Here is a 26093-nt window from a genome sequence, read left to right as displayed (position 1 = left end):
CCAGCAGCCAGTCAATCAACAGCTAGTTAACCAGCAGCTCGTTAACTAGCAGCTAGCTAACTAATAGCTAGTTAATTAACATCTATGTTAATTAGCTCTATAGCATCTGTAAAGGACCGGTAGAGCATCTGCAGAGTATTCTCACCGCCGTTAAAGTGAATCGCTAGTGAGGAGCCTCGAAGTTGGCGCCAGCGAAGTGAGCTTATCCCACGTCTACGAGGCTTTACACGCTGTGAAGAAGTGGTTGGCGTTGACCATAAGGGAGGCAGATAGAATCGTGAGGTGTAGACTGGCGCGGGTAAGTTTCTGGCTCACAGCCGGATCTAGCATCCTGCTAATTGAAACACCTATATCTTCTTCCTGATATCCTTCTGTATAATACTCGTTGAAATTTTTGAAGATAGTTAGCTTGCGTAAATGTGTGCGGCGAAATGATTTAATTAGCGTCTGGGTTTCTGTTCTAGTTAGTTGGCAGCTGCGGTAAGTAACTGCTAGGGATTGAGAGAGGACTTGCGCTGATCGTTGTTTTCCTTAATTTTAGTGCACCACTCTCTGTAAGGCTCGTAATAAAGTTCCGTTATATTTGGGAACCGTGTGAGTATATCAGAGAGCGTAATTGGCTTCCACCGTCGGCGAGTCTGTTGGCGAAGGAGCATAACGCTGACGACGGGTATGAGGGGAAGACCCCGCCACCACTCCATTTCGGAGTGATCTAGGTCAAAGGGACCGCCACCTATAATATCGTCAAATATAGAATTGATGGCGTCTAGATTCGTAATAGTGACTCTCTGACCGGCAGACTAGCCATGAGATGGGTTATTTACTAGGGTTGTTTGATGTTCGTGTTTATGGAGAGACGGGCACTCGCCTTGGTTAGTGTCGGGGCAGAAGCTCATGTATTTAAACCAGTGGTGGCTATCACTAGGTGAGTAGACGCTGATATTAAGGACTAAGTCACCACGAGGTTCCCACACGCTTGGTGTGGTAAATAAGCTTTGAAATGCATCTAAGATGAATTGGCAGTCAATATCATCTATAAGCCTATAAGAAAGGTCGTCGTTGGTGCCCTTACATTGACTGTAATCGTATTCCCTTAGCTCCACCTGAAACTAGATATATCGAATCTGATTTCTCTTCTGCATCATGATAGCTTGAGAGTCTGGGTCGGAAAGACGCGGTACCGTTAGGCTGATCTCGGTCAAGTTGCGCGGCTCGATGATCGATCGCTAGGCTTGGCAAACGGTCGCGAGCTGACTGCACTTCCCGCCGAGACTTGGAAGAAGACTAATGATCTCGTTTTGAATCTCGTGAGGGAGGCGTTCCTAGGAAATCCTGTCCCTGTCCATGACTGATGTAGTCTCGCGGCAGGGAGAGTTGGTGCGAGGGGTCGTAGTTGGTGTAGAGCGAGAAGCGCGTGATGATGTGTAGCTTGAAATCTAGGATATGTGTTTTGGGTGACGAAATATGTTAGTAGATGGCTGGCGGCTGCTGGCCGCTCTTTATACTTGGCCTTACGAAAATTCTGTAAACATTTAACTTTCTGGGACGCGCCGTGGAGGCGGATGCTGGCGGATTATCGAGGAGATGCAGGAGGAAACGCAGCGCAAGCCATTCCTGTCGTACTATCTAAGATACTGGTGAACCACCTTGGTAAATAAACTTGACACTTTGTAGCCACCTTATAGCCATTTACGCTGAAGGCGTCGTGGCTGACTTATAGGCGCGTAGGCGAGTGTTAGCCTTCACTGCGCCCGTCCATTCTAGACCAAACCAACAAGCCGCAGTAAGGTAAACAAATATGCTGTTTCCATATATTAGGGTTTATGCTGTGTTTATTACATAACCCAAGGGCCTAGTAACGTGTAACACGCAAGTGTGCAAAAGGGCACAGGGGAGCATGTGAGGCCATAAAGTGCCGTCCACCAGTAATGGTCTGGTTTGGCTGACCGAGCAAGCTGAAAATCAAAAGTGGATATGCAGTCGAGTGGATATCTCGGATTCACGGCCGAGAGAAACAACGAAGCAAGAATGAAGCCAAAAAACAACCACAATGGGAATCAAAGAGCTCGGGCATTGTTCCACGGAAGACGCCATCTTTTGCGGGAAGTTTTCAAGGAGGGTGTGGGGAGAGGGGGGGGGGGGGGGTGGACATGTAGAACAGGGCGAAAAAAAGGTACATGATGGGTACCGTTGCAGGGAGACTGGAGACTACCAGTATTTACCTAGAGATGCATGGCCGCATAAACAGACGCGGCGGATTGACCATGTAGGATAGTTCTCACGGGGCGGATTTTTTTCTCCGTTCCTAATCTTTATAAATCTTCCGATGATGGTCAAAGTGATTGATCACTTTGAGCGAGTTTTGCAACTTGATCTTGACCTCAGCCTGCAACTATTTTACTTGAAGCCTTGCCAAGTAAATGTATACAGGTTATTACGTGGGGAGTATCAGCTGAAACCTCGAAAGTTCCACAAGACAAAGCCCGACTCCACACCAAGAACGGACGGCCCCAGACAAGGTTGTGTGCTTGAACATTGGAAGCAAAGATTAAAAGGAACAAAAAGAGCAAAAAAAAGAGAGAAAAACTCCTCAGCAAGCGAAAGCCGACCGGCGTTGGTGGCTGCCGGCCCCCGGGTGCCTCTTTGGCCCCCACGGTCGGCGATTCGGAAATCAACGATTCCGGGAAAATTTGTACAAGAAGAAGAAGAATAACCACGAGAGAGGAGAGTAATCTAAAGTTGAAGAAGAGGGAAAAAAAAAAAAAAAGGATCTTAAGTTGAGTCCCTATTCATCAACCATTGATGCAAAATGGTAAAAGCTGGCTCTCTGCCAAATAAACCCTGTGCAGGTCAAAATCGCTCCAATTCTCATGGCCCTGTAGCACGCACACGCGCACACCAGCATGGGGGGGGGGCGCGGCCCCCCTCCCCCTTCGCTTGTGGTCAGAGGAAAGAAAGCCAAATGGCTGATTGGTCTCGGACTCGTGTGTAATAATAGTAAATGAGTACACCCTTCTTTGCCGCGATGACTGAACAAGCCCGAGCCTTGGCCCAGCATGAGGCAGGCAGGCAGGCCTTCAGTAACACACACACCCTCTCTCGCGCTATCTAGACCAATGCGGAGAAGCGTGCCTTGCCCAAATCTACTATGAATATTTGTACTTGCTTGAAGCTTTCTTCACCTCGGGGAATTTTCTTGTCGGTCTAGAGATGGTGGGAGGGGGTTCATCTATGAATCTCGCCTCTGTCTTGTTTTGCGTATACAAATCCACACTTGCATGTTCTATTCTGCAGAGCTCCGTCACAGGCTCTTGAACCTCAGTTCTCGTCCCTTTGACCCGTCAGACCTTGAACTATAGAGTGTTGGACTCGATTTTGTCTCGCTTCCTTTTTTTCTTCCTTTTTGTTTTCTGGTCTACCCTCGCTTGGCCGCGCTTCCCCCTCTTCCTTTACAAGAGAACGGCGAGCAAGCAAGCAATCAAGCAAGCAAGCCATGAGCACGCCTCAAAACCCCTTTGCCAGCCCGGGCGACAGCCGCCAGAGCTCGCGCAGCCATCTCGGCCGGCCAGACTCGTCGAGCTCGTTGCCGTGGCAGGGCTCGCCGCGACACTCGGCCGACGGCGGCAGGCCCGGCACAACTACGCCTTACACGTACAACAGCGTCGTGCACGGCGCGGGTACGCCCGTCCCGACCCAGAAGCGCAGGTTCAAGAGCTACCGCCTGCGCGAGGACTATGCCAAGCCGTGGCTAGAGGACAAGGACATGAAGAAGACGAGGTGGAACAATGTCATTGTCGGCACCATGCTCCTGCTGGGGTTTGCCGGCGCCGGTGTCGTAGTCTATTTCATGTCTAAACCATATGTCCAAAAGGATGTAAGTGAATTTCACCAACAAAAAAAGGTACAAGACCAGTTGAATGATGGACATCCAAGCTAAACAACATCTTTACCAGTACTGTCTCGTTTACGAGGACAATTTTCAAACACTCGACAAGAGCGTCTGGTCGCACGAGGTGCAGCTCGACGGCTTCGGCAACCACGCCTTTGACTGGACGACGACGGATGCGCGCAACTCGTACGTCGACGGCGACGGCCTGCACATTGTGCCGACGCTCACGACGGAGACGACCAGCATCACCGCCGACCAAATGTACGCCAACTACACGCTCAGCCTCGACGCCGACAAGTCGTGCACCGGCGCCTTCAACACGTCGGCGTGCGTGCTGCGCTCCGACCCAAAAAAGGGCCTCTTTGTGCCGCCCGTCCGCTCCGCGCGCCTCACCACAAAGGGCACCCGCAGCATCCGCTACGGCATGGTCGAGGTCGTCGCGCGCTTGCCCAAGGGTGACTGGCTCTGGCCCGCCATCTGGATGATGCCCGAGGGCGACGTCTACGGCGCGTGGCCGCGCTCCGGCGAGATTGACATTATGGAGTCGCGCGGCAACGGGCCAGAGTACAGCGAAGGAGGGCGCAACTGGTACTACGGCACGCTGCACTGGGGGCCGACGCCCAGGAGCGACGCGTACTGGAAGACGACGCTGGCGAAAAAGGTGCGCCGCGGCGCGTACTCGGACCGCCTGCACACGTTTGGCATACAGTGGACGCCGAATTACATTTATTTCTACATTGACTCCAAGATTCACCAGATTCTGTTTATTGGGTTTGAAAAAAGGGAGCCGCTGTATGAAAAGGGCGGCTTTGCGGAGCAAAAGTCGGAAAACGACACGCTGCTCGACAATCCCTGGCAAGGGTCCAACTCGACGACGGGCAGCGCGCCGTTTGACCAGCCGTTTTACCTCATACTAAACGTGGCCGTTGGCGGCACAAACGGCTTCTTTCTCGATAATGTCGGCGAGAAACCCTGGATCAATGGCGCGACCAATGCGCGCTGGTCGTTTTGGGAGGCTCGTGATAAGTGGCTGCCGACGTGGGGGGAGGGCGACCAGCGCGGCATGACGGTGCGCTCCGTCAAGATGTGGCAGTTGGGTGCTTGTGGCGCCAAGCAGGAGTTGTAGATGGTCTTTCAAGGCTTTTTCTTTTTTTTCCCCTTTTTTCCCTCTTTTTTTCCTATTGTCTAGAAAGCATCCTTTGGGAGTCACGTTGGTCATGTATAAATCTTGTTTTAATTGATTTTCTTCTTCCTTTCCTACGATATAGAACATCACTAATCTGGGAGGCAATCATGAACATTTACGACCAAAGATGGAATAACACACAATGGCATTTTTTGACAATTCGAAACTCATTACATTAAATACTTGTATACTTTTCAGTCACTTGCCCGCTGTGCATGAACCGACCATGAGCCTCCGAGCCGAGCCCCGGCTCCTGATTTCTCGGTAACAAATAATCAACACTTTGATCCACAAGGTGAGCAAAGTCCGTCTCATTACTAGCGTCGATCTAGCGGTTCGTTCAGGCCCTAGTGTACGGGACAAAGGGAATCAGAAATTGCAAATGCCATGCCGCTTGCATGAGATGCGACTTGCGCCATCAGAAACAAACCTTAATCAGCCCCTTGCCATTTCCTTGCCCATCTATGTAGCATCGCATCTAATGCTATTATCAGGAGCAATTCATGATAGATAGCGACCGAGGAACACACATGATTAGGCCGCTCGCTGCAACGAACCTGGTGGGACCTTTGTTGCCGCACCTATTTAGCGCTCTCGCTCATCACGCAAACTTGCCTCTTTGGGATTTATACCGTGAAATAATACGCGGACAGCTTTGGTGGCTGCGCTGATCGCTATGGATTACGCTTTGGTGGCTGAGATTTCGATAACAAGACGACTGCCTATAATCTTAGAAAAAACAACTTGACCGAAATGTGTCCCAATAATAATTGCGGCAATTTCGTCCCGGAGCTTGGCTGCCAGCCACGTCAGACTGCTACAGCTGCGTAGACGTCGTCAAGGGGATCCGCGGCCATGCAGCCTGCGGCATGCACGGCGCAGCATAATGCAACCCTAGACACCAGTAGATACTCTAATAAAAGCTTGCAGTAGTTGATCAAGTAACCTTTTCTGGGGGCTGAGCTATTTTACCGGCGGCCCGATGCAGGTGGCACACACAACAATGTAGATGGTTCTCACACGATATCACCTACCTGTATTTCCGCGCCCGATTCTGCTATACTAATCAGAGGTCCAGACTTCTTTGGTGCAGTGCAACCACGCGAGGAGGGTGCTTGGAATGCCACTCCCGTCAGCTTTTCAGCACCTTGATAGCGGCTGAAGATTACTCGGCTAGAATCGACTCTTTTGCACATGTGCATTGCGTGCTCCCTCCTGTGAGAAATGCCTGCCTGACTGGCCTTGCGTCCCGTACCACGTGTCGCCTGTCTCTGAGTGGCTGCGAGATGGCGAGACCATGCTCACCGAGACCGAAGCGAGAGACTCGAACCCTTGTCCATCTGAGTTACCAGCCAGACTAGTTCGAGTGGCAAGAAAAGTAATTCAAATGATTCCCGTCTTTTCGGAAAGTTGATTTGGAAATTTTGCACAACGTCGGACGATAGGGCCTGACGCGCTTCCTTCTTCGTAGAACGCCTTGGCAACTCCAAGTCTGGACCGGCTGAGAAGCGTCTTGAGCATATACAACGTCAGGGTACGGGGCAGGCAACTTGGCCGTGGCACAAGAAAACAGGAAGCTGAATGAATATTGCCAGCGCAGTCAATTCTATAGCTTACGCAAGCTGTGCACCAGCTTGTGTAGTAGTATGACCGGGTAAGGCTGCCCCGTGGCACGCGGCATGCTGGCGTTTTCTGGCGCTCAATATGCATTTCGCCCTGTCCTGCTGTGCTGCAGGATAACTACAATGCGGCCCGAGGAGGGGGGGGGGGGGGGGGCGTGCAATTGCCGGACAGGGGTCGACAGATTAGGAGTCTCGTCGTGTTGGCAATTCCTGCGTTCATAATCTGTCAGAAAGACCTCATTCTTAGTAGGGCTGCGGCCGTCGCGATCTAAAGTTGTCCCGCTTACTTTTGCCCCGACCACTTGTCGCTGAGGTTCGCATCGTGGGCTGTGCGTTGCCGGAAAGTTGAAGCCATCAGCCACTACGGCCTCATAGGTCTCATCATGAGAAAGGCGGCATGGCCGATGGAGGCAAGATGCCGGTGAGCAAGCGGTGGCGATAACGTCAGGAAGCATGGGCTGAGGCAGTTCGGGAGCTAGACTAGTTGGGGTGCAGATGCTTCGGTGCGTTGAGTTTTTCTGTTTCGGTAAGTTCTTATCTATTTGATCATCAGTTCGCAGGACGCCATCTCTATTGGTGTGTCGACATCGGCAAATAGGGTGAAACAATCATTAGCTGCGATGATTGAGGTCCGAAATTTGTAGGACTGGATACGCATTTACTTAGGTAATGGTACGGATACAAGTAATACGCGGTGGGTACCTGCTTCTACTATGCAATTCTCAGCCGACGGCCAGGTACAAGGCCGAATGGTTGCAACTTTGCCAGACTCAACCAAAACTTGGCATCCACACACACCACGGCAGAGGCAGAAGAGGCTCGACTTGACCATCAAGTGCACCACGGATAACCCTCACAAATCCACGTGCTCTGCAGCGTGAATTCAGCGACGCAGATAAACATCCACCACAGTTTTGCGCATCCATGTTGACAAATACGCCAGAAGATGATAGCAGCAAGGTGGAAGGGAATGGAGAAAAGCGCTCAAGTTGCGGCAGGCTACAGTGTTTGCTGGCCATCCGTTGAAGGTGCACAACAAGGTCAGCCTATCCGTAATCTTGAAATGATTTGAGTCCAATCTTGCAAGGCAGGAACGCAGGCGAACACGAGGCCTCGTCGCACATGGCTGTGCTGGCTCACTCTCACCTGCAAACGGCCTCTTTTGGCTGGTCGCCATGACCGCTGCACAGCTGACTATCCTGCGCTGGGTGGTTTGGATTCCTTGCTTCGGTGGCGCTGCTTCGAAAAACGGTCGTCCCGCCACAGCTTAGGGGAATCGCAAAGGGGAAATAACAGCAACGGTCGTGCTCCTGCAGGTGGTGCAGACGCCCAAGACAAGCTTCAGCCACACCATCGGATGCCGCCGATCCTGCACACCACCAAAAGACCCAAGACAAAAGAGGTGTCGCGGATTCAACAGAGATGTGCACGACTCGGAGTTTCTCTTCGCGAAGCTCACACGACATCAACGAGAAGCTCAACAGACAGCGAGATTAATCTCTTGTCTGCCGCAACGGTCCACTGTGACTTATTTCGCGTCTATTCTTTCCCTGTTTTGTCGTCCGAGCTTGTCAGGGCCAATGAACCACTGGGACAAGGAGAAGAAAAAGTCAAAATGCGCAGCGGATCTGCGTTGCAATTAACCACAGTCTGGTGGCGTTTGACTTGTCCGCGCTCAGCAGCGACGTCCACCTCCACTCACTTGCCTATTCCGCTTTCGTGCCTTTTGTATGAGACGCACGACAGTGACCATCTCAGCAGCACCTTTTGCCTGCCAGAGTGCTTGCGTCAGAGGCAACCCATCCTCGACTTTTGCCCTTTAGGACAATAGAGCGCAGAGTGCAGACAGCGGAGTCATTTACATCACTGATAGTAGGCTGCTGATGTTGGTGCGCGGGATTTTCGCTATTGCGCAACGTGCTTATCCTTGTCTCGCTAAGCCAGGCCGTGGGACGGCTCACTGGCGATATGAAGCGGCCATTGTTCGCTGCACGCTAATAAGCCGGGCCCTGTTCCTGGTTTAACCCAAATCTAGACATATCAAAGGTCATCCTACGCGCAGCTCCGGCTACATGTGGTCCCTACATGTTCAGCACGTTCTTCATCGGCCCACACAGACCTCGATCAAGCGGATCCGAGCCTGGGATGACCCTGGTTGACGCTTGTACTTGACGCATGTATTTGACTTGTACCTTCGGTTACAGAGACAAGTCTTCTACACCCCCAAAAAACCAACACCCCCCCCCCCCTTTGCCGGCACGCCACTGACAGCTTGCCCGGCGCCGATGAAGCGGCAGAACTCTTCCGCTCAGTCCTTGATGATTCTGGAGTTCCTGCGTTGCCTACTCAACTCAGTTCAGTCGCTTTTACGCCCCTCTTGGCTATATCCCCTGCACCGTAGTCTCACAAGAAAGCAGGGCGCTGCTAGTCCTTGCTCCGTTTGCTATCATTTCTGGGCACTTGAACCACACACTCTTTGCTCTCTACTCAGTGCCTTTACATATTTTCTTACCTTCCTTCATTTGCTTTTTCTAATAAAGCGTTCTGGCTGCTTTTATTAAAGCCTTTGATAGACCTGCCACATGTCCACGTAGCGACTGAAACCCGCGCTCACTGCTTGCACGCCGACTTGTCTAAAGCCGAGCATCACAGCTTTACATCAACAGACAGTCGACTTCGAGCAACGCTATACACCTGCGAGCTTCAACATAGGCAAGGAGGCGCCATAGCCTTCCTCGAATTTGCACAGCATGGGGATGTATACAACTCAGGGCAACACTCTGGCCGAACCCAACCAGCAATCACATTTCTCACACGCTTCGACGCGCTCATCAAACTCCCACAGCGATAATGACCAAAGGACGAGCCAGTCGACGCCCTCGCGGCCCCGGTACTCAGATGATTTTCGCTATCGAACGGTTAGTAGGCTCTTCAATTCAAAGATCAAACTCGACCTGCAGAGACTGACGACCTGCGCAGATGGCCACATACATCTACAACCGCATCATGGTCAGCGGCTGGATTCACCCCGATGCGGCCCATGATCCAAACAATATTCATGGCGTGCTAATTCGTCGTACTCGAGGACAATATCTTTCTGTCCCAGAGCCCGTCCACCCTGTTCTCCATGACGCGGTGAGCCGCATGAATCTAGCTGTTGCAGTCACAATTCGTCCCCGTCTGCTCGAGGGTATCATGATGACCCTGACTGAAGGTCAGACTGAGCTCCGCTTGAAAGACGGTTCTCAGCTGCAGGTCATAGACTCTCTCAACCACGCACATCCCACCACCGTCAAGAAGTATCAGTATGCCTGTATTTGCCAGCAGGAGCGCATGCTGCTCCTCTGGCATGACGACATATCGCATGTCTTGTCTCACGCGGCGCATCTCGAAGAGAAACTACTTACAATGGTATGCACCTTGAACTTGAACACGTTGAATACGTCATCCTGACTGGTTTAGATCTGGGGTTCTGGCAAAACGGTCAACACGGTGCTCTCTTCGCCCTTCCGCACCCCTTCCGTTCTCTCCGTGATGACTCCCAGCGGCAATAACACGCCAAGCAATGGCATCGATGAGAAAACTGCCTACATCACCGAGACGCCTGACGAGGCTGACGAGAACATTGCTGCCGCAAAGAAAAAAGCCATGGAGCGCCCAGAGTCGTTGAAGCGACCTGTAATGCGTACCTCTGCTGTATTCATCGGTCTCGCCATGGCCCTCACCATTGTCCTGCTCGTCGGCGTCTACATTGGTCGACTAGTCAGCGAGTGTCTCCTCGATGGGTCTTACACTCGCATGGCTCTAGTCTTTCCGATTCCTCTACTGGCCTGCGTCAGTCTCTTCTTCTTCCAGATTGTCTTTTCCGACCTTTTCCAGATTCTTGGCCCCATCGGTGGCAACACCACCAACTCGCGATTCTTTTCGTGCCATAAGCCCAGCCTGGATCGCGCCTACGCGGATGGCATGGAGCTCCCCAAAGTGACTATTCAGATGCCCGTTTATAAGGAGGGCATGGAGTCGGTCATTATCCCCACTATTCGCAGTCTACAGCAGGCCGTCTCCTTTTACGAGTCTCACGGCGGCTCCGCTACCATCTTTATCAACGACGACGGTCTGCGTGCCGGCCTCTCTGAGGCGCAGGTGCGCCAACGTCAGGACTACTACCACAACAACAACATTGGCTGGGTCGCACGCCCGCGCCACAACGGCGATGAGGGCTATGCCCGCAAGGGCAAGTTTAAGAAGGCATCCAACATGAACTTTGCCCTCAACTTTTCGCAGCGCGTCGAGGCCCGCATGCAGGAGATGATGGACACCCGGGTCGCCAACACAGGCTCGGATCTCATTGACGAGGCAGAGGAAGAAGAGATGTACAATATGGCCCTGGCACAGCTCCTTGACGAAGAGCCTCTCGCTTGGGCCGAGGGCGACATTCGCGTCGGCGAGATTATTCTTCTCGTTGACTCTGATACTCGTGTGCCCATTGACTGTCTCCTCTACGGTGCCGCCGAGATGTACCTCTCCCCCGAGGTCGCCATTGTGCAGCACTCGACCGGCGTCATGCAGGTCACCCGCGACTACTTTGAGAATGGCATCACCTACTTCACCAACCTCGTCTACTCGTCCATCCGCTTCTCCATCGGCGCCGGCGAGGTCGCGCCCTTTGTTGGCCACAACGCTTTTCTTCGTTGGCGCGCTGTCCAGGACGTCGGCCGCTCGGAGCAGGACGGCGCCTACACGGCCTACTGGTCCGAGAGCCACGTGTCCGAGGACTTTGACATTGCCCTGCGTCTGCAGATGAAGGGCAGCGTCATCCGCATCGCCTCGTACCACAACGACGAGTTCAAGGAGGGCGTGTCGCTGACCATTTACGACGAAATCATGCGCTGGCAAAAGTACGCCTATGGTGTTTCGGAGATGATCTTTCACCCCCTCCACCGCTGGATCTACCGCGGGCCCTTTACCCCCCTCTTCTACACGTTCCTCTTCTCCAACATTATGTGGTCGTCCAAAATCTCCATCATGTCGTACATGTGCTCGTACTTTGCCCTCGGCTCCGCCCTCCTCCTCACCTGTCTCAACTACTTCCTCATCGGTTGGATCCGCAATGAGCTCGCCACCGCGTACCTGACATCGTGGAATGTGTTTCTCTCCCTCATTGTCGTCTTCAACGGCGCGGGTCCCATTGCCCTCGCCGTCTTGCGCTACCGCACCGGCGAGCGCGGGCTCATTGGCGCCCTCGTCGAAAACTACAAGTGGATGCCGCTCATGACGTGCTTCTTTGGCGGCATCTCGTACCACATCACGGTCGCGCTGCTCGCGCACCTCTTTCACGTCGACATGCAGTGGGGGTCCACGTCCAAGGAAAAGGTCGACTCCAACTTCTTCCAGGAGGTGCCGCGCATCTTCAAGACGTTTTGGACAATGTACGTCTTCATCACCCTCATGGTCGGCGCCATGATTTACCTCGGCGTCTTTGCGCCCCCCGACTGGGCCATTACCGACTTTTCGGCCATTGTGCCTCTGGCTCTGAACTTGTCCTTTCATGCGCTGGTGCCGTTTGTGCTGAACCCTAGTCTGATGGTCTTTGCCTATTAAGGAGGCTTTTGAATGATAGAGGAAGAGAGAAGGGATGCGCAGCTTCAGAGGGAGTATAAGTAATGGGAATGACTCTCAGTATAGACTCTTTTTCTTGTTATGGGTAATATCACAGAGGGGCTGGGTTATCATACCTGGCGTACGGCAATGCATTTGGAGCGGAAAATCTTTAGTCTGATAGCTTTGGCTGCTCGTGCTAAGCATACGTGCCACGACAGACGACAACCACAGAGTCGAAGTCATGAAATATATAAATTGACCTAAAAGTATAAACTAGATGCTTATAAATGTGCCACCTCATCCATTTCACGCCCCAGCATGCCTAAAATGCGCCAGAAAAAAAAAACGATGACCATGTAAAAAAGGAATTCATCACGCGTTTCTCTTCTATAAATCCTGACGGAACAGTCGTCAAAGACTAGTCGTCATCCAAGTTGAGTCCGCGGTGCTGCTTCTTGCCCTTGCCGTGGCTCATGCCGCCCTTGAAATGCTTCTTACTGCCCGCCTTGGCCAGCTCCTTGGGGTCCAGCCCATTTTCCAGAGCGTACGCCGTGCGCGCCTTGCGGCCCGTCAAGGCCTTGCCCGACTCAAGGGCACCCTGCTCCGTGTACTTGTAATTGAACGGCTGGGAGATGTGGCCGCCGACGCTCTTGGCGGCGAAGAAGCCCTTGTCGAGCTTTTGCGTCTTGAGTCCTGACGCGGGTGCCAGCGACACCACATCCGAGGCGCCAGCCGCTGTCGACGCCGCATCATCAGGCACGTCATCGGCCATGGAGAGGCCGTCGAGGGCGGACGCGAGCGCGATGCGGCGCTTCTCGGGCAGGTGCATCTCGTCGTAGAGCTCGCGGTTGAAGGCGGCTTCATCGTCGACGCCCGGAGGCGGGGAGACGAAGAGCAGCTTGCCGTTGACGTAGTCCTTGAGGATGTAGCGGGCGGCGCGGGACTGGTCGGGCTGGCCGAGGCCGGACGTCTTGAAGCCGCGGGCCGCAGCGTAGGCGCGGAGCAGCTCCTCGGCGGTGGCGACACCGGTGCCACCCTCGTCGATGGGGCGAATCTTGATGGTGATGCCGTAGACGGCCTCAAGGAAGCGGCGCGGCACGCGCTTCGTGACGAGCCCGACGGGGCCTGTGAACTCGCGCAGTTGGTCGATGGGCAGGACGCCGTTGCACACCAAGTCCGCCTTGGTCGACGCAAAATTGGGGAACACAAGACCGGGACAATCACACAGGATGACACGGTCCGAGAGGTGTATTGTCTGGAAGTGCTTGGTCTTGCCGGGCGTGGACGACACGGAGACCTTGGTTGCGCCGATAAGGGCGTTGATGGTGGAGGATTTGCCGACGTTGGGGTAGCCGACGAGGCCGACTTGCAGCTTGTGGTCCGGACCAGCGTCCGTCGGCTTGTAACGCAGGAAGATTTCCTCGAGCTGGTCCACGGTCAAAATCTCCGTGTCGTCAGTTTCCACAGTCGCGCCACCCTCCTGACCCGGCTGCTTGGATAGTAGTTCTTCAGCTGTCTCGGCGCGCTGCTTGCCAGCAATCTTCTGCGTCTCTGCCTCTTCCTCACTGTCCTGTTCCTCCTCTTCTCTTTCACGAGCCTCATTCATCTCTTTCGCGAGAGACGCAGAGAAGAATCTGAAAGCAATGCCCGCCTGTTTCAAGTGCTTGGCCCAAGCGTGGCGCTGCTTCTGTGTCATCATATCGGCCTTGTTAATGAGAAGCAAGTTTTCTTTCTTGGAGTCGACATCCTTGACGTAATTCTCCAAATCCTCAGATCGAAAAAGCAGAGGATTACGGGCGTCAACAATTTGTACAATAAGATCGGACCGCTCGATAACACGCCATAATTGTCTCCAAACCTCCAAGTTTCTCTCAAACGGCGTCATCAAGAGATCATTATTTTCTTGTAGCTCGGCCAGGCCTCGTCTCCAGTCAAGGAATGAGTTTCGCTCTTGGAGATCCAGCTGCTGTGGTGTAGTCGATGAGTCCCACTTTGGTCGTCGGGGAACCGTCAGTCTATCCCTGTGCTGCTTGTGCTTGCCCAGGACAGCGCGCTCTTCGGTCGCGGACAGAAGATATGGGTTCTTTTGATCGGTATGGATGATCTTGACGTTGTTGACTTTTTCGGCGGTAAAGTCGGTGCCAGCCAACTCGGCAGTCGACAGAAACTCATCCATAGCGCTCTGCTCCGTGACGGAGCGCATCTTGACCCAGGCGGCATCCTGCTTCTCGTTGACGAGATACTGCTCGCCAGTGGCGTGGTGCGTTCGTGCAACGGCCGCGCCCTTTTTTCTGTCGGCGCCCTTGCCCTTGCCGAAGCGATCGTTCATCAAGGCATTGCCCAACCCCACACTCTGCTTCGACTTGGCCAAAACCATCTTGGGCGGTTCGTCCGGAAGATGACGTATTTTCAAATGGAAACCCAGTCGTATCAACAGGAGAACAGACCTTTTGGAAAGACGGACGTTGTATCTGGGAAAGTTGCTTATGTCAAGAGCAAGGCGGTGGTGGACTGGCTGAATAATTAGAGTCGTGGAGGGGCAAATTTTCTACGATAGCGGGGCAATTTTACTATTCGTACTGTTCTTCGCAGAATTTTACGAGGGGCCAACACAGTGCTATCGGACTACAGCACTGTAAGTCGAGCTGTAAATTTTGTCCGTCACCTTGTTGGATTTGGTGCGTCGTTCTTCTCCAACGCTACATAATAAATATACCCAGTCCAAAATGCCCAAGGGAAAGTGGATGTGAGTCGCGTGCGCAGATTTGGAACACTCACACATGTTTAACGATTTTCTAGTGACAAAAAGAGTGCCCAGCACTTTACGCTGGTGCATCGCCCACAAAATGATCCCCTCATCTACGACGAGAATGCGCCGTCGATGGTGCTGAACCCAACTGAAGGCAGCAAGAATGCAGGCAAGGCAAAGAATCTCGGGGATCTGGCCTCTGAGCTTGGTTCCGACGCCGAACACATTCGTGCCAACGAGGGCGAGGCTGCCAACTACGGTGTCTACTATGACGATTCCGAGTACGATTACATGCAACATTTGCGCGACCTAAATACTGGAGGTGGCAATGTCGTTTTCGTCGAGGCCAAGACAACGGGAAATGCTGGCAAGGGCAAACAGACGCAGTCTCTGGAGGAAGCGCTGAAAAAAATGGACTTGGAGCACAAGGCACAGGAAGTCATAGGCCCGGATATGCTGCCGTCAAAAGACCTACCGCGCATGACATACGATCAGCAGCAGGATGTTCCAGACGCCATTGCTGGATTCCAACCAGATATGGACCCCAGATTGCGGGAAGTGCTGGAGGCTCTGGAGGATGACGCCTATATTGACGAGGAGGATGCCGGAATCTTCGAACAACTAGCCAATGACGGATACGAGATTGACGAGCATGAGTTTGAGGATAACCAGTTTGATGATGATGAGGGGTGGGAGTCTGATGATACCGCAAAGCCCAACAAGGAATACAAGGACGGCGAGGTACCAGAGCTAGTAGCGGTCCAAGAAGAGCCCGAGCAAGGCCCCTCACAAGACTGGCTGGAAGATTTCAAAAAGTTCAAGAAGGAACAAAAATCAGGTGGTCCGCCCAAAGCTGCGGGCGCACCCTCTCAGTCCGAGCTGCAGTCCACATGGACCACAACCACAAATGGTGGCCGCAGAAAGAAGAGAAAGGGCGCGCTAACTGTTGCGTCTGGGTTTTCCATGTCGTCTTCTTCGCTAGTGCGAACAGAGCAGCTGTCTTTCCTCGATGCGCGTTTCGACAAGATTGAAGAAAAGTACAACGAGGACCTCGACGACATGGGCTCAGTGTCAGCCATTTCAACAGCGTCGAGTGTCACAGGCCCGATTCGCGGCGACTTTGACGGCATCATGGACGAGTTTCTTGGCAGTTATGGCGGCAAGCCCGGCAAGAGAACATCTAAGAAGTCTAAGGCACAGACTGGTCTGGAGCAGCTGGAGGAGATACGCAGAGAGCTAGGCCCTCCACGAATAAAGGGAAGGCAGTAAACTAGATGCACGCCTTCAAATGACTACTTACGACACAACACAAGACCCGCACAAACAAAGAATAATCTCAGTAGATTGACTCACGGCCGGACTAGTAACACACGAAATCGATATATTGATTTCTCAAACTGTTTGCGCATGAGGTACGACGTACCACGACTCAAAGTTGAGCGTCACGTGAGACTCTGGCCGAGCTCATATATCAGTGGGCTGACTCTAGATGTTTTTAGTGGGTAGCTTTTGGCGCCTCCATTTACCGCGATCAACCATCTCGAATGCCTAGTCATCGCGTGCGAATACAATAACAGGACCTTTGGAATCCCCTCTCCATGTGCAGGCGACTGCGTAGGTGAATGCGACGCCGGCTGCATCGTCGGTCAAATGTTTTCGCCTTTTGACACGTCGACGCAGAGCTCGACCCCAGCCGCCTCTAACCCGTTCGCGCAAAAGGCGAATCCCTTTGCCCAGGATGGCAGCGGCGCGTCTACTACATTTGGGGCGAAACCCAATGCTCCCAACCCATTTGTTCAAACTACGACGAGTTCTAGCAACGTGAATGGCGCGCCGAACCCCTTTGCTCCCCCGACATTAGCGACAGCTGTCGACCACGGCAAACAGTCGTCAAAGCCACTATGGGAGAAGCAAACAAATGGACCACAGCCTTCTTTCGGTCAATTTGTCGGAAAGTCGACAAGTTCCGCAAAAACCAACTCGCGCCTGTCATCAACACCTGCGTCGGCTTTTTCGAGTGCACAAAAGGGAATCGGGATGCTACCCAGCTCCAATGATCCCCATGCGAAAAAGATTTACGAACAGCTGCGTGAGGATAGCATCGCACCGCCAGCATGGCCTTCGCAGCCTGGTGATCCCCAGCACAAGGCGCAAATGGCTAAATTCCGCGAACAATATGAGGACTACAGAAGCAAAGTCCGAGCTTCTCTCACCCGCGCCGGATTGATCGACGACCCTACGAAACGAAAGAAGCTCTCAGATGCAATTGACTTCAAAGGCATCTGTGAAGATATGTGCCCGGAGTACGAAAAAATCACAAGAATCACAGAGCACGATATCCCCACGCCGGAGAAGGACCCGCAAACGACATTTGCCAGCACGACACGGATGGTAAAGAAGCTGGCACGATCTGCTGCCGGCCAAGAAGCACCTCTACCGATGGATGTGTTGTCTGTACCGACTCTACGGAAAACACTCAATTACCTCGTGGATGACTTGTTGCGTAACGACGAAAATCTGCCGACGGTACACGGTTATCTCTGGGACCGAACACGAGCGATTCGACGGGATTTCAGCTTCTTCTCGGCCCTCAGCACCGAGGAGTTGAAAGTGCAAGCCTCTGTGCTGGAAGACATTGCACGCTTCCACGTGACAGCTCTGCACTTACTTTCTGAAAGCGGCAAAGCTCCGGAAGACTTCGTGGAGCAGCAAGAACTGGAGCAGCTGGGCAAAGCCCTTCTGACGTTGCGTGACATTTACGACGACTGCAACGCACAGGGTTCCCCTTGTGAAAATGAGGCCGAATTCCGTGCCTATCATCTGTTGTTCCGCGCCAACGATCCCAATATTCTCGAGAACGTGCAACCGAGCCTATGGGAGTTTGACATCATCAGGACGGCGGCTTCGCTGGTCGAGGCCCTTCAGAATACGACAAATTTCCACGGCCCGCTGCAAGACGGACCATCCCTCGCTGCGGGTGGTGCTCACAACGTATACTTTAGAATTGTGAAAGACAAATCAGTGTCATACACCATGGCCTGTTTTGCTGAATGCCATTTCCCGCAGCTCCGTCGCTCTATCCTACAATGCTTGCAGAAAGGTCTATCGCGACCAAGAGAAGCGTCACGCGATGTAACAGCAGCCGCCTTGAACAAACATCTACAATTCGACACGGTACAGCAAGCTATCGATTTTGCTGAGCTCCACAAGATTGATTTTCAGCCCAGCCAGCAGAACCCGGCAGATAAAAGCCTAAGCTGTGCCGTTCTTCACAACTTATCGACTTTGCCGCACCACCGACTGCAACATCAATTTTCACAGTCTCTTGTTGAGGACAAGCGCGGCTCCCGAACTCTGCCCGAAGTGATACACAAGACCGTTTTCCAAGATGCTGCTACTTTTGGGCACAAGGAAGCTTCACTCGCCCAGGAAGGTAGTCTTTTTGTACAAGATGAATCTTCTAAGGCACCGTCGAGTATGCCCCATCCACCCCCGAGAAACCCCTTTGGTGGCTTTGGTCAATCACCCACGAACGGGGCCACGACGATCGACCCCTCGACAAAAGGTTTGGACACCACCAGACCTCGTAAACCTTCAAAAAGCTAACGAAACTCAGCATCTGATGCAGCTACTCAGGCCACGCCAAGCTTCTTTCCGCAAGGAGCAAAGCCTCAAGTAACTGCGCGACGTTCAGCACCGGACTTTCAATTCGAGCATGCTGAGACAACCACTCCTACACCAAGCCTCGGAGGCACCCAGCCCAGTAATCCATTTGCCAAAGCTTTGCCTTCTGTGACAGAGGTCGTGTCTAGTGCGGCGGCAGCGAAGGAGAACTTTACCTCTCAGACCGATGACAAACAAACTGTTCCAGTGACGACAGACGACACCAGTGCAAAGATCACTTCCGGCTCCATTGGCGTCCAGCAGGTCGGGCCAGAGCTTTCGTCTGCGACCTCTTCTACAACGCCGCAGAAAGTATTCTCTAACTTTGCTGGTTTCAAGCCGATGTCGAAAGAGCCTGCGGCCGTGATTTCTTCTACGCAACCGCAGAATGCTTCATCTGCTTTCTCCGGCTTCTCATCGCAACCGCAACCGGTAAAACCAGTTGAAGCAGCAAAGAGTTCAACCCCACCAGGCTCGCCCGTCCAAGCGGGTACTCTGAGCACACAATCTGCATTCACAAAGCTGCCTAAACAGCCAGAAGCGACAGAACCACCGAGCAAGCCAAACTCAGTACTCCATTCATTCACACCCCCATCAAATCCTCCGGTATTTCTAGGTAGCACAGTCCCGCCTAGGATAGCACCTCCTGTTGCAAGCCCCCCTGTGCAGACGTCACCTCCTCCACAGCCCAAACGTGATAGATTATTGGACTTTACCAGGTGGTTTGTGGAAGGTGACGATGGACTATTGACCGATTTCCAGCAGCATTTCTTGGATGGACTATTGGCGCCAATCTTTCTGGACTGGCAGAAAAAAGAGGCGGAAAGGCGCAGACGCGAGGAGGAATTGCGGAATAATGCCATCGCAGATGACTTTCGGCAGCGTTCCTTGTCCGTGAAGTACTTCTACCGGTGGAAGACTCAGGCAAGAGAAAAGCGACTCAAATTTCTGCGACGCAGTGGGCGCGACCAGCTTAGGGAATTTTACCGGGCTCAGCAAAAGGCTTCACGCATGCCAGTGGCCACAACGAAGCGGAAACTCGAGATTGCGCCCGTATCTCAACCGAATCGTGAGCAGGCCCTTATGGAGGGCCTTCGCCGAAGCCAAACCAAAAAACGCCACATCCCACCTACGGCCCCGTCCTCCACTGTGGATGTTATAAAATCGAGGGACTCTGCCGCGGCCATTGGGCGCCACTTCAACCTGCCCATGTCCCAGAGCGGCACATCTTCTCCATCGCGGTCACGATCAAGCTCCGTGTCGAAGGGTGGCTCCAAGACCAGAGCCTTGCGAGAAGAGCTCCTCGGTACGGGTACAGGACGTTTCCGCCGCTCGCTGCCCTCGATTGCCTCTAGTGAAGAATCGAGGTCAGAGAACACGCGAAGCAGCAAAGTCTCGGAGCGATGGCGACTCAAAGCTATGGGCATCGTCCAGCTCCCTGACGGGACCGCCGTGCCGGAGAGCCTCATGCACGATCGCCGATTTAATACCTACGGCCGGCTGTCGCAGAGAGCTTCCTCGATTACCAGTGTGCCTTCCCGACGGCCATCGGTTAACGGTTTGTCGGCGCCGCCCCCGTTCTCAAGCACTAGACGCGACGCAACCCCGCCAGCCGTTTTTGAGGACACGGCCAGCAACAAGAGGAAGCGGGCGAGCGAGGATAGCACAGGGTCGGTGGAGCCGGACGACGATGGCCCGGTGTCAAACGGGCACAAGCGCGTCATGAGCGACGCCAAGGATCTGGTCAAGGAGTTGAGAATGCTGCGAGAAGAAATGGAGGAAGGCACGCTGTGGTTTAGATCACAGAACGAGCGCCTACACACCGAAATCTCGAGCAGAGAAGGAACTCCACTTGGTGACTACATTTGACGTGGCGGCCAGTCGTCCTGTTGATACGCGACGTTGGCTGTCAGTCTTCCTGCCGCTGGATATTCGTGCTCGCTTGGATTGCTGTGGTGAAAGTTGGCGCCTTTTTTGCCTTTTGGTTTTGGCGGCTTGTCGATGTTGGACAGAGGGAAAGGTTTTTTTCTTAACACGGGAAGCATATATACCCACGGATATGGAATGACGTTTCGGCACACGGAAAGGCTCGCTCGTGTTACATTGTGTCTGGTGTGCCAGAGGGATCGAGATTGACTTGTGGGAAACGGTCAGAAATGGATTGAAAGGAAAGAAATGGATGAGATATCTGCAAATACCATGAATCAAACACTTTTGTATATAAGCGCGACGATCAATGCATTTTAGGGGGTGGGCGAGGACTAGGTGGCGGTGATGAGGGATAATACCACAATTTTTATGACTCGGCATCTTAAGACACCACCCGCTACGACTTGTATTCTGTGCAAGTGATCGTTGATTGCACTAGAACTGCGCGAGTAGCTTGACCAAAACGCTGATCAAGGCTTGCGGACTGTTCAAAAGCGAAGACGGCACGGCTGGGCCAGAAAACTGATTAGAGCAGGTAGGTTTTAGTGGTACAAGCTCAGGGAGTACTAACACGACACGCGGGACGTACATGCATGGTTCTCAAACTTACCCATCATACCTGTTACATTCTTTCAGTGTGCTGCCGAATCCTTTTGCAACTTTTAGCCTCTCAAGGCTGCCCACCGGCTTTTGGTGACTGACGACTCATAATCGATCCCCAGTCGAGATATCTGTGTTTGGTGGGAGGCAATCTTTGAGAAGAGGTGGATTCTCCTACTTCCAGCTGATCAGCAGACGCAAAAAAGGCTCGCTTGAATGTTTTGAGATGTCAAGGCAAAACATTCCGCATCGAGATATCTTGTACGAACAACCTCAACGTTGGAATTCGAATCATACGCGGAACACTATAAATGAATTGGATGGCAGCTTGGAGTTGTCGATGCCGACCCACAGCAATACCGGGAGCGACATTCCCCTTAAATAGATATCGAGCGCGGATCTTCCCCTGAATTTTTTCCTCCTAGTGCGTTTAGTTACTAGTGCGAGTAGGACTCCATTCGCACAGTAACAGCACTATCTAGACCCGATTGATAGCCAATGTACAGTGCGAAGACTGTGCATGTACCTGCACTCCGCCCCCATTGGCCAAGACCTTGCACTTCCACGTCCTGACTTGTGCCAATCCCTGGCCTAGGATTTGTTCGTAAGTCTTCACTTCTTCCTCCTCCAACTCGTTTTGTATTTTATTCGCTCTCTACCTGCCGCTTTTCTTCAACACCATTTTGTTTGCCTTGTTTGCGCCTCGCTTGTGTGAGTGCGCATCTCGTTGAGCAAGATAACTTCTCGTCGCACGAGTCGAGGTGCCAAAAGCCTGATGCAGGGCATCTTGACACCACCAGAGTTCAGCTCCGCCAAACGCTCCGACGACCCCCACGAGAAGCCCGGTCGCTACCAACCCAAGTCCCGGAAGACGGGCTTTCTTGCCAAGATGAAGGAATCGTGGGCGTCCCAATCGCAAAGGACGCGGTACTTAAAGACGACCGCCATCGTTTTTGCCATCATCTGCCTGTTTTACTGGCTGTCGCCGTCTGGCATCGCCGTTCAACCTTCAGGTCCGTCTACTCCTTCACGACGGGGTTTATCGCATTGCTGACCAGAACAAGCCTCTCAGAAACCTAACCCCGAGCCCGTTGGCTTGACTACTGGCGTCAACACCCCCGCCGCTGAGAAACCCGCCGAGAAGCCTGTTGTAAACACTCCGAACCAGGACTCCTCCAAGGAGCCCCCCAAGCCTACCGCCGGATCCGACTCGTCCTTGAGCAGCGATGCCACCAAGGCTCCCGCGGCCGGCAGTGACAGCGCCGGAACCCACGACTCCAGTGACCCCGCCTACTCGACCACGAAGTGCTCAAAACCGTACAGCAAGGACAAGCCGCTCGTGCAATATGTCCTTATGATTGATGCCGGCAGTACTGGCTCCCGCATCCACGTTTACAAGTTTAACAACTGCGGTGCTATGCCCGAGCTCGAGAGCGAAGAATTCAAGATGACCGAGAAGGGCGTCGGCGGCCTCAGCGCATATAAGGACGACCCTGTCGCTGCCGCCAAGAGCCTGGACCCCCTCATGAAGGTTGCCATGGAGCATGTCCCCGAGAAGCTCAAGGGCTGCACCCCCGTCGCCGTCAAGGCCACGGCTGGTCTGCGCCGCGTTGGCACCGAAAAAGCGGACGCGATCCTGAAGCAGGTCCGCACCCACCTCGAGACTGACTACCCCTTCCCCGTCGTTTCCGCCGAGAAGAACGGCGTTGCTGTCATGGACGGCTCTGACGAGGGTGTCTACGCTTGGATCACCACCAACTATCTCTTGGGCAAGATTGGCACTGAGGAAAAGGGCGAGACTGCCGCCATCTTCGATCTCGGTGGTGGCTCTACCCAGATTGTCTTTGAGCCCGTCTACAAGAGCGTCGATGGTGCCGCTGCCGAGAAGCTTGCCGAGGGTGATCACAAGTACGAGCTCAACTACGGCGGTCACAAGTTCGAGCTGTACCAGCACTCGCACCTCAACTTTGGTCTCATGGCTGCCCGCGAGGGTATCCATCGGGCTTTGATTGAGCAGCTCGCCAAGAGCAAGGGCTCCGATAAGTCGTGGCTGTCCGAGAGCATTGTCCACCCCTGCATTCTCCCCGGCTTCGAGCGCCAGGTTAACGTGACGCTCGGCGACGACAAGGAGCAGCACGAAGTCACCTTCAAGGGCCCCAGCGAGCCCTCATCGGCGCAATGCCGCAGCCTCGCCGAGAAGCTGCTCAACAAGGACGCGGCGTGTAAGTTGGGCCCCTGCTCGTTCAATGGCGTGCACCAACCCGCGCTAGCCAAGACGTTTGCCAAGCAGGAGATTCTTGTCTTCTCCTTCTTCTATGACCGCATGGAGCCGCTCGGCATGCCCGAGTCGTTTACGCTCCGCGAGATGCACGACCTTACGCACGCGGTCTGCCAGGGCAAAAAGGGCTGGAGTGCGTTTGAGAGCAACCCTAGGGCTATGGAGGAGCTCGGTGACCGCCCGGAGTACTGCCTCGACCTCAACTTTATGCTCGCGCTGCTCCACACCGGCTACGACATGCCCATCGACCGCGAGATCAAGATTGCCAAGAAGATTGACGGCAATGAGCTCGGATGGTGCCTAGGTGCCAGCTTGCCGCTGCTCGAGGCTAACTCGGGCTGGAAATGCCAGGTCACTAAAATTGCATAAATTTTTCACTTTGCATGGGAGTTTCTCTGTGCTGTTTCATGCAGTTTCTTTATCTTGCTCGGCGTTTTTGATATTCGAAAAAGCGGTGATCGATGGTTAAGTTATACAGATGTAGAAAATGACGTTGCTACGAAAGTTTGATGGATGAATGGCAGCTGGATGGATCATCGCTCTTGAAAAGGGTGGGCTTTACTTGTAATTGCATTTGCGTTTGTTGCTACGGTAGACATATTAATCAAGACTCACATTCGGCCTGTCAACTGGGCATGCCGATGTACTATTGTTGAAGGTCTTTTTATACAGGTGCTGTCACCATGGTCATGACCTCGTCGAGGACCTCTTCCGGGCCTATATCCTGTAAGAGAGCCTCGACCGCCTCGAGCCTGCTCCCCCACTGCATGCTCCTCTCCTTGTGCGGCTCGGTGATGCGGATGCGATGTAGATAGACCTTGCGAGCCGCGAGGCCGACGAGTGCAGGCGTGACAAAGTCGAGCCTGTGCAAGGGCGCAAGATTACGCATGAGCTGGCCAAAGTGCTTGGTAGCGGCGGGCGTGATGCCCTGATCGACGGCGCGGTGCATGCGTAGAAACGAAACAATGTTCATCTGGTACCGCAAAATGTCAACGTCGACCTTGACCTTTTGGCCCTTTTCTCGGAGACAAATGATGTCCTGTAGTAGTTGTTCGTCAGCACATGTCACTTCCGACTCGGCGCCGCTGCAGCTTACGTCTTTGGAGATGAGAGCGGGAGCTGGCGAAGGCCGCTGCGCACGCGCCCTCTTGATAATGCTCCCCGTCGAGGCGGAGTCATCGTCTGGAGATGCGTCGTCTTGCTGCTGCTCCTCCTCGAGGTTGACGAAGCCGTGCTCGGGGTCGTGCCAGTGCGCCATGGCTAGGAAGTCGTTGAGGTGCGGCGTGACGCGGGCGCGGCCGCCGCTTGGGGCCTCGAGGACGGGTATCAAGACGAACTGTTTGGGCGCGACCTGCACGGTGGTGCGGGTGAAGAGGCGGCGTGTGCGCAGGAGCTCGAGGACCTGGATCTGGACGGCGTGCGGGGCGCGGTCGAGGTTGCGGGCGAGGACAAAGTTGGCAATGTGCGGGTTGGCGGTGCCGCCGCCGGGGGTGGTAGCCAGGGCCGGGCCTGCAGACGGGATCTTGCCGGTTCGTGCATGAGAGGTGAAGTAAGAGCCGGAAGGCTTGGAGGTGCCATGGTGGTCGGGAGGCGGCGAAGAGGTCGAGAGGAGGGACGAGGCAAGGTCCTCTAGGGTGGTGGAGGGGGAGCAGTCAATGACGGCCCATTCGAGGCCAAATGTTTTGGTGGCAATCTGTTTTGAGAACGTCAGTTTCTATCCATTGTTTTCTTCCCGTGATCGGCCAGAGCAATGGGATTGAATCTCGCAGTGCGTACCAGTTGAAGCTCTAGCATCAAGCTGTCAATCGCACTGGCTGGAGTGCTTATCAGACAGTGCTCGCGGCTGATAAGGCATAGTAGGACGGCAAGCTCGAGATCGCTCAGGTCATGAACTTTGTCAATGAGGCCATTGTCTGCCATGGCCAGCGCAGAGGGGGAGAGGCCTGACCCGAGTCCATGGAGGTGGGACGTGGGAAGACGAGAGTGCAGCCACGGTGAGGTATTCAGCGAGGCGTCTTGGGTCAAAGGTTGTAAATCAGTAGCGCAGCCTGCTGTACCTTGTGGCGCAACCCACTGTAGGCTGTGACGTAACCCGCTATAGGACAGCACTCTTTAGCATGTTTTGGTGTGCTACGGCGAGCTTGAACCATCACGTGTGGCGTTTTAGTAGCTGGTGTAGTGCCTGGTGACGAGACAAGCCAGCACCATTCTGACCTGCGCCAGCCTTTAAACTTACTCAGTTTAGTTGACGGTTGATGGATGCATCCGGTTCCAGGTCCTGTTTTATTATATTATTAGCGCCGCTGAAGCCTGCCCACATATCCGCACCCACCCGTCATCCTGCGACCATTTGCTAAACTAAACCATCTGGGTCCCTCTGCCTAATCATTGTCCTTCATCACCACCTGCAGCTTTGCGACGCACAATTTCCCCTCGCAGGCGTGTGATCCGTATCCCTGAACCTATCGACAACCGAACCCCCTTTTTTCCCTGACGAACAGATTCGAGAACAAGAGTACAAGCCACGCGACCGCTCACCGACAACGTCTTCACGACTGGGCTCTCCTTCTGGCAAC

General features: G+C 53.6%; 7 protein-coding genes across 7 annotated transcripts; 5 read left to right on the top strand and 2 right to left on the bottom strand.

Moving 5' to 3' along the window:
- Positions 1 to 3493: 3493 nt before the first annotated feature.
- BBA_02645 (beta-1, 3-glucan binding protein) lies at positions 3494 to 5015 on the top strand (the record flags this gene model as incomplete). Its single annotated transcript, XM_008597742.1, has 2 exons — positions 3494 to 3874; positions 3954 to 5015. 2 exons carry the CDS (start codon positions 3494 to 3496, stop codon positions 5013 to 5015), a joined length of 1443 nt encoding a protein of 480 aa, XP_008595964.1.
- A 4438-nt stretch (positions 5016 to 9453) lies between these two features.
- Positions 9454 to 12298, top strand: BBA_02644 (Ncp1-like protein; the record flags this gene model as incomplete). Its single annotated transcript, XM_008597741.1, has 3 exons — positions 9454 to 9615; positions 9677 to 10108; positions 10160 to 12298. 3 exons carry the CDS (start codon positions 9454 to 9456, stop codon positions 12296 to 12298), a joined length of 2733 nt encoding a protein of 910 aa, XP_008595963.1.
- A 418-nt stretch (positions 12299 to 12716) lies between these two features.
- Positions 12717 to 14675, bottom strand: BBA_02643 (nucleolar GTP-binding protein; the record flags this gene model as incomplete). Its single annotated transcript, XM_008597740.1, has 1 exon — positions 12717 to 14675. The coding sequence occupies one exon, from the start codon at positions 14673 to 14675 to the stop codon at positions 12717 to 12719; it is 1959 nt and encodes a 652-aa protein (XP_008595962.1).
- Positions 14676 to 15024: 349 nt separating this feature from the next.
- Positions 15025 to 16316, top strand: BBA_02642 (low temperature viability protein; the record flags this gene model as incomplete). Its single annotated transcript, XM_008597739.1, has 2 exons — positions 15025 to 15044; positions 15098 to 16316. The coding sequence occupies 2 exons, from the start codon at positions 15025 to 15027 to the stop codon at positions 16314 to 16316; spliced, it is 1239 nt and encodes a 412-aa protein (XP_008595961.1).
- Positions 16317 to 16697: 381 nt separating this feature from the next.
- BBA_02641 (GANP/Nin1/mts3/eIF-3 p25 family protein) lies at positions 16698 to 20579 on the top strand (the record flags this gene model as incomplete). The annotated part of the gene is made up of 2 exons (XM_008597738.1): positions 16698 to 18612; positions 18664 to 20579. The coding sequence occupies 2 exons, from the start codon at positions 16698 to 16700 to the stop codon at positions 20577 to 20579; spliced, it is 3831 nt and encodes a 1276-aa protein (XP_008595960.1).
- Positions 20580 to 22014: 1435 nt separating this feature from the next.
- BBA_02640 (Guanosine diphosphatase) lies at positions 22015 to 23886 on the top strand (the record flags this gene model as incomplete). The annotated part of the gene is made up of 2 exons (XM_008597737.1): positions 22015 to 22252; positions 22304 to 23886. 2 exons carry the CDS (start codon positions 22015 to 22017, stop codon positions 23884 to 23886), a joined length of 1821 nt encoding a protein of 606 aa, XP_008595959.1.
- A 295-nt stretch (positions 23887 to 24181) lies between these two features.
- BBA_02639 (ATPase associated with various cellular activities AAA_3) lies at positions 24182 to 25437 on the bottom strand (the record flags this gene model as incomplete). Its single annotated transcript, XM_008597736.1, has 3 exons — positions 24182 to 24556; positions 24614 to 25210; positions 25294 to 25437. 3 exons carry the CDS (start codon positions 25435 to 25437, stop codon positions 24182 to 24184), a joined length of 1116 nt encoding a protein of 371 aa, XP_008595958.1.
- Positions 25438 to 26093: the final 656 nt, after the last annotated feature.

This window comes from Beauveria bassiana, assembly GCF_000280675.1.
Source record: "Beauveria bassiana ARSEF 2860 unplaced genomic scaffold BBA_S00005, whole genome shotgun sequence".
Lineage (NCBI taxonomy): Eukaryota > Fungi > Ascomycota > Sordariomycetes > Hypocreales > Cordycipitaceae > Beauveria > Beauveria bassiana.
This window is presented reverse-complemented; position numbering and strand designations above follow the sequence as displayed.